This window comes from Lolium perenne, chromosome 1 (assembly GCF_019359855.2).
Source record: "Lolium perenne isolate Kyuss_39 chromosome 1, Kyuss_2.0, whole genome shotgun sequence".
Lineage (NCBI taxonomy): Eukaryota > Viridiplantae > Streptophyta > Magnoliopsida > Poales > Poaceae > Lolium > Lolium perenne.
In genome coordinates, this window is record NC_067244.2 from 69988804 (window position 1) to 69996320 (window position 7517).

The 7517-nt window shown below is 48.0% G+C and overlaps 1 protein-coding gene across 3 annotated transcripts; it reads right to left on the minus strand.

The window, feature by feature from the left end:
- Positions 1–318: 318 nt before the first annotated feature.
- On the minus strand, positions 319–5359 carry LOC127296593 (uncharacterized). 3 transcript variants are annotated; one of them, XM_051326738.2, is made up of 7 exons: positions 4695–5356; positions 3729–4054; positions 2474–2789; positions 1675–1824; positions 1501–1593; positions 888–959; positions 319–761 (listed from the first exon to the last, which is right to left on the minus strand). In XM_051326738.2, exons 1-7 carry the CDS (start codon positions 5196–5198, stop codon positions 717–719), a joined length of 1506 nt encoding a protein of 501 aa, XP_051182698.1. In that variant the 5' UTR covers positions 5199–5356; the 3' UTR covers positions 319–716. The 3 variants fall into 3 exon arrangements, 2 of the variants coding, with proteins under 2 accessions (XP_051182698.1, XP_051182709.1); XM_051326749.2 differs by lacking the exon at positions 1501–1593 and having other exon boundaries at positions 1676–1824; positions 4695–5359; XR_007848575.2 differs by lacking the exon at positions 319–761 and having other exon boundaries at positions 902–959; positions 1501–1556; positions 1676–1824; positions 4695–5359.
- Positions 5360–7517: the final 2158 nt, after the last annotated feature.

Consider the following 7517-nt stretch of genomic DNA (forward strand, 5'->3'; position numbering starts at 1 on the left):
GGGGAGCCTCCACCGCGCGATGGACGAAACCCCCGCCGCCGCCAGGGCTTTGCCCCGCGGCGGGTCTTCCGGCAGTGGCGAGGAGGACCGGGCAAGGAGGAAGGTGGCAGCGGCCGGCGGCGGGAGATCGCCCCGTGCCGCCTAGGGTTAGGCGACGCGGGGGTCCGTCAGTTTCAACTCCTCCCTAAATACTGTACTTCTAATTTTGTTGCGAACGAACTGATACGGCGATCAAGATATCCACCAGGGCTGTACACGTTGGTGCGCAGCGGAATGAGAACAGAGAAAACCCATTAGAACATAGGCGAGAACGCCACAGAAAGCAGAGAGTGGAACCATTTCTTTAGATGAACATCAGAACTATCCACACGTGACAATACGGTGACCCCATAAAAAAAGACAATTCCGTGACACATAGACATCAGAACCATTTGTACCCGCAAAGAAAAAACATCAGAACCATTTGGATGTGCCAATTCTGTGACACAGAAACAATGTTAATGAGCAGAACGTGCCGTCGTCACATATGGCTGAAAGAGTTAGCATCGTTAATTAATCCAGAACCTTCTAGTTGGTGAGGATTCCGTTCACGGCAGCGCAGTCAAAAAGGACAGCTCAAGGCAACATCAAAATCATCTGTACTAGCCTTAGCCAACAGCAGTGCATCTCGTCGTAAAAAGAACAGGCAGGCTTCTTCATCCGTGGAAATTGCAGGCTCAGTAACTTTGTAATTGAGCCAACTCGCCAATCACTTCCTCAAACTGCAGAAGATGGTGATAAAGATAGTTAGATTATGGATTTCACTGAGAGAATTCAGCACAAAAAAGAAGAATATAGGAGGTATCGAATGAAACTACAGAGGAAAAAGGACATGGATCTTAGGATACCTTCAAAATATGCTTCAAAAAGTAATCATTGTGGTGCTTGATTGACTTGGGTTCAGTAGCATGAATTGTGTCCTGCATGAATCAAACGATGTAACAAATCATATGGAGTAGTCACGTGTGCTAATAATAGAATGAAGCATATACTTGCATAGTTGCATTGTAGTGATCATTTCAAGACCAGACAGTACAAAGGTTCTGGAAAAAAAAAACACGGCCACATTGATATATTCATGGAGAAAAAGTGCAGACATGAACAAACAACCCATAACTGATAACCCCATGCACATAATTTTGCACCGATTTTTTATTTTAAGATTACATGATTCTTATGCGTAAATGCAAAATGTGCTCAATTTGGTGCCCATATACTGAATCTAAGCATAAAGCTTCTCCCTCAAAAAAAAAAATAAAGCTTCAGAAATTCAAAAGATCAAGATCAATCATGGAGATGATACTTCAGAAACTTGCAAAATAAACATCATCCTTTCTCCAAGCAAGTTGATGGAAATATTAAGCAGAAGCCTCTCTGTGCATGCACAAACAATAAGAATACAGGTAGATCCATAAGACACCAAAAAATAAGGTCGTAGTTGGTACAAAACAATCTTGCTACCTCGTCAATATAGAAGTCAAAGTCTGCATTGGATATGATATGTCCATCATTGTCAACTGCATGTGTTTTGTGTGCGTACGCCATAAGGATTTCCCCGTCACATATACAAGTTAAGTTAAGATTCCTATAAACTCCAAACATCAGCCGTAAAATATAAATAAATGATCATACAGACCTTACACTGGTCTCATTCGATCCCATGTGATGGGCGAGTTTACCAATGGTTATCACTGAAAACAACTTTAGAAAGCTTCTGACACCAAGAAGTAACTGTTGTTGCTTCACTTCAGCAAGAAACAGCTTCAATTGAAGACGATATGTATCCTGTTACAGTAAGCAATTTAACATTCTGGTCCATAAAAGTAGAGCTTATTTCTAAGCAGGCTTATATGCCTCTTCTCTACAATAAAACTAGAGCTTGATTTGTTGACACAAGTGAAATTGCACCTGAGCCAAAGAAATATAATTGAAACAACTCCTCTACAATTTCATAAACCACAAGTGTATGCCATGCCAGAAGAGTGTTGATATAGAAAAACCGCCCGGCCAATTTAGGAGTAAAGTCGAATCGGTGCATATATATGTTGACATAAAACATTCCTTTGTGACAAAAAGTTCATAACATATGATCACAGCTACATTAAGCTTCTTAATGCTTATTTTACCCAGTATGCTACGGAACTAATGCTTAATTTACCCGGTATGCTACAGGTTCCACAGTACAACCAAAAACGTTATGAGGATGACATTGGCATATCAGCTGATTACTTTTGACGTTTCAATGCCAAAAGTTGAGCAAACATATAACGATACAGTACAGATAGAACTAGCAGCTTCCTAGATAAACAGGCAAATACATATTTTATGTTCCTAATCTAGAAAAGCCTTGATCCCTTGCCCAATCAGAATAATATAGCTACAACAAATATATACAGAATAGGAATACTAGTGCTATCTTAGCTTTAGGCAATACCTGGTTGTAGAAAACTGAGGGCGATGCATCAATGAACTTGGGGCAGGCAAAGGAAAAGAGTTCATCATAATATTTCTCCCCATCACATCTAAGCATCTTTGTCATTTGGGTACCATACTTTCCCTTCAGCTCAATACTAACATTTTCATCTATTAGATTGGTCTGTGGGCACAATGAGAGGCAGATCGCTAAAAGTGCATACATCTGCTCATTCTTCTTCAGTAGCAGGTCATATTGCGGAGACTTCTGGTGGTATTCCTTATACTTTAGCATATACAGCAGAATTCTGTTGAACTGATATATCGCGTCAGAATACCTAGATCAGTCCAAAAACATGGTGCATCAGCTAAAGCAGTTCCAGCTTGGACAAATCAAGGTGGTGCAAATGCAGTATAATGCACTAATAAAGTGTGCCCCTTGCACCTCACATAGCAACATAATAATCTGTGTATACCTAAATAGCATGCTCCAAATTGTTGATCCAGTAATAGCACTCATCACAAGAACATTATTGCCAAGCACTTTGGAGTTAAGCATGGATTGTATGACTAATTTATCAGGTAACTATATCACTCAACAGAAGAAAATGATAGCCGAGCACTTTCGAGTTCAAGCACAGAAAACTTGGATAATTTATCAGGTAATAATACCACTCATCAAAAGAAAACTGATAGTAACATTTTGAGTTAAGCACAGGAAACATGAATAATATCTGACAGAAAATTACCAACAGCGTAAACATGACAGGGGACAAAAAGGAAAACTGCAACAAAAGGTTTATCGTTTATGCATAAGCCAACACAATGCTAAACTACAATTGTACATTTTGCTAACTCACTCAACAGAAGAAAATGATAGCCGAGCACTTTCGAGTTCAAGCACAGAAAACTTGGATAATTTATCAGGTAATAATACCACTCATCAAAAGAAAATGATAGTAACATTTTGAGTTAAGCACAGGAAACATGAATTACTGACAGAAAATTACCAACAGCGTGAACATGACAGGGGACAAAAAGGAAAACTGCAACAAAAGATTTATGCATAAGCCAACACAATGTTAAAGTACAATTGTACATTTTTGCTAACTCACTCAAAGCTCAAAGTACACAGCAGTAGGACCGCCCATGGAATTTTTACATTTGCTGCATTTTACCGTATCCCATCATCAGAAAAAAGAACACTGCAGTGCTAGTAGAATTCAAACAACAGAATAAATGGATAGTGAAAATGTTCAAGCTAGTGTATTGCACACCTGTGCATCATGATGTTGGCAAAACCATAGTGGTAGATAGTGGAAATGCAGCTCTCAATCACAGTGGTGTAGACACCCTGCTGGTTAATATCTATAGGCGACAAGCACTTGAGCCCAGTAGAGTAATCCCCTATCAGGCAATGCACCCTGAGCAGCCCAATCATGCTGTAATACCCCAGCATCTTCAACACATTGCTCCCACCATCGTTGTCGTTCTGCATCGTGGAGTGCTCAAGTCCCTCCTTTTCCCTCTCCAAGATCTCTCTGATCATCGACTTCTCCACCAGTGCCTTCAAGTAATTGAGAACCCCATACACATCCCATGCCTGCAATAGCAGAGTAGACTATTAGTTAGGAAACCACCACCAGAAGACCCATCACAACAAGCTGCAATAACCAATGTTAACCTAATCTAACTGATAGACGTATTGGAAGGGAACCCAAGCACCATTTTCTTGGAAAATCATCTCACAAGGAAGGACTCAATATGAAGTAAGAACCACCTGTGCGACACACACTTACGACTCATGAAAACAGACTTAACCAGAGGAAATAGCTGAGAGTACGCCTGAATCTGCAGACACCACATAAGTAAATCAGATTACTATGTACCATCCAGTGATTTACCCTTTACTAGCACAAATCAACATCTGCCACCACAACTTAACTCGCGTATAAATTTGGGACTATCCACGCAGTAAACTACCACTAGCACAAACCACTTCTTACACCAATGTAACTCACAAATAAAATTGGGACTAGTATTAATAGAGAATCCGGTAATAAACATGAATCAGATCTACCACATCCTAAATGTCACAGATCAAAAAATTGAAGAGAATAGTGAAGCTAGCAGTCAGTAAACTGTACATCCGGGAGAAACTGGAATTCCACCAGAGAAAACCATGTATCCACTATGCGCGGACCACAATTCGTTGTAAAAGGGATAAAAAAGTAAGGTCGGACCTGGTCGAAGCGCTTGAGTAGGTTGATCTGGTCCTGGGACTTGTCCTTGAGCTTGGCGCGGTACTGGCAGAACCTCTGGAACTGGTAGACGAACTCGTCGACCATGTCCCAGAGCCACTTGTCGGGCAACTGCGCGTCGACGACGCCCTGGAGGACGACGGCGAAGAGGGAGCAGTAGTTGTCCCAGGAGTCGGCGCGGTGCTTGAGGGTGAGGAGGCCCGGGAGGCGCGCGTGGGCGTGGCGGAACGTGAGCTCGCGGTAGAGGATGAGGAAGAACTGGTCGTTGTCGCAGCAGGCCGCGACGGCCTCGGCGGGCGGCCACGGGGCGGCGCGGTAGGGGCCGGCGCAGAGGCGGTGGAAGGTCTCGTCGTACAGCGCGAGGGTCCCGCTCGCGTCGCCGTCGCGGATGTAGCGGTAGAGGTCGGAGACGAAGGTCTTGACGGAGTCGGGGATGTAGTTGGTGTAGGACGCCGTGACCGCAGCAGAGGCGGCGGCGGCGGGCATGGTCGCCGGCGAGGGGGCTAGGGCCTAGGGGTTGGGGGTGGGAAGGGAAGTGAGGATCCTCGCCGGGTTTCTTCCTGGGGTTTTGGGGTGGCTTGGATTGGTGCGGAACCGGGCGGGGCTGAGTGGGTGGTTCCACCTGACCTGACCTGATCTGATCTGCTCACTGCGCACACGCCGAGAGCCAGCTGGTGGACCTTTGAGCGAGGAGGGACTACTAGATTTTTTTCTTATTAGAACCCGCAGAAGAGTATTTTTTTTTTTTGCGAGGTAAACTGATAATATTAAAGCCAGGAAATTACAGAAAGACACCCAACAAAGAAGAAAAATACAACCAAGTCCTTCTGCAACACAAAGCCGCCGGCAAGGAGCAAGACGTGCCGATGGCGCGCCGCCGCCGCATCTTCCCTCAAGCCTTGGATCGGAAGATGTCCCCTTGCGGACGGGAAGTCGTCGGTCCTCGAACTCCGGAGAGCCTCCACCCTACTCCATCGGCAGCCAAGCCCAGCTTCAACATCAACAGCAACCACAGCTTCACCTGGATCCGCCGCCCCGAGATCCAGTGGGGGAAGAGACGCACGCGGCGATCCTCGAGGACCGCAAGCGCGCAAGGAAGTCGACCGCTTGACGCCGGAGCTCCGGAGAACGCCGTCGTCGGAGGAGGAAGCCGCCGACACCAAAACGCCCACCACCGACGCCACCGCCTCCAGGACGCCGCCGGCAGGCACTCCCTCTAACCCTACACTATATACAAGGCGAGATCCGGGGATTCCCCAGCCTCCCGCTGCCGGAGCAGCCGCTGGAGACGGAGGAATCCCACGGATCGCCGCCGCGCGAGGTGGATTCGACGGAGAGGTTCTAAAAATCGCCCCTGGTCACTGTAGCGGAGGGGATAAGGTCCGCAGAAGAGTATTAAAGTTAGGGCATCTCCAGCGCCGCGACGTAAATGGACGCTGAACGATCGTTTTCGTTCGCCGTGACCGGAAATGCGTCTGACACCACCTCCAGCGGGGTACGCAAAGTGACCGGGCCGTCCGTGGAGACGCAAATCTGGTCCAAATATGCGTCTCGGTTGCGTCTCTGCGGACGCTACGCGGACGCGGAAAGTGTCTGCTCGCGTCTAGCGGACGTTTTGTCTGGCCCGCCTGGCAGTGACCCAGCGTCGATGCATCGGCATCGCTTCGGAAGTCTGCGGCCGCGTAAATGGCGATGCCTCGCGTGGTGAGCGGTCGTCGCCTACCTCTGCGCACGAAGTAATGCCGATGCCGCGGCCCTCGCCCTGCCTTCGATCTATATAAACAGGGGTGGTAGCATCTCATCCCCCCCCCCCACTAAAACCTAGCTGCCGCAGCCACCATGCGCAACGCCAGCCGCGGCCAGGCTGCCGCGCCTCCACCTCCACCTACACCTCCCACTCCACCTCCCCCGGCCTCGAGCTCCGACGAGGAGTTCGACTCCGACGACAGCACTGGCGACCTCCTCGACCCGGTCAGGGACGCCAAGTACCTGGCTGACGCGGAGAAGGAAGCAGAGGAGGAGCGGGCGGCTCACGCGGCGTTTGATGCCGAGATGGAACAGCGTAGGCTGGCGGCCGCCACAGAGGAGTCCGACTCCGACATATCATGGGCTTCCGATGACCCTGATGCGCCTACCCCGGACGAGAGGGCGGCGGAGCAGATAGAAATAGTCGAGTCCTTCGAGACGCTCAAGGACGACGCCGCGAACGCGAGGCTGGAGCAGTGTTTGCAAGAGGACGCGGCGGCGCACCGAGCCATAGCAGCCGCACGGGAGGCGGCGGAGAAGCAGGCGATGGAGCGACGCAACGACGGGGTCGGCCCATCCGGAAGCAAGTAGTCTAGGCTTCTAGATCTACATTGGATAGTTTTTATGCATTTAAATGTACTACTTCTTATATTTTTAAATACGTTGCAAATCTAAAAATGGGTCGCCCCGGTGGAAGCACACCCAGACGCAAACGGACGCACGAACAAAATATGTCCGCGCGGCGACGCAAGCTCGCGACCACTTTTGGGCATCCGAAATGCGTTGCCCCGTTGGAGATGCCCTTATAAGAAAACACCAAACAATGACTACAACACACCACGGACATGCCAAGCGGCTTGCAACGCACTCCATAAAGAATGACAACAAGCATACATTGTCCACCCTTGAGTCAACAATGGCGAGGAGACAAAACCCTAAGCCTCAAAACCGCGCCACGACCAAAGCAAACACCACCCAAGCACGACCAAAAACTCCGAAACTGCCCGGGCTAACGTGCCAGTACTGCCTAGAGAGAGCGGCGAGGGACCAGCCAAGCTT

Bases quoted from the DNA above. Each gene is read 5' to 3' on its own strand.
- LOC127296593 (XM_051326738.2), bottom strand. From the start codon at position 5,198: ATGCCCGCCGCCGCCGCCTCTGCTGCGGTCACGGCGTCCTACACCAAC. The intron at 1,825-2,473 runs GTATTGCCTAAA...TTACTGTAACAG, and splicing joins CCTCAGTTTTCTACAACCAG to GATACATATCGTCTTCAATT. The intron at 762-887 runs GTATCCTAAGAT...CATCTTCTGCAG, and splicing joins TTTTGAAGCATATTTTGAAG to TTTGAGGAAGTGATTGGCGA.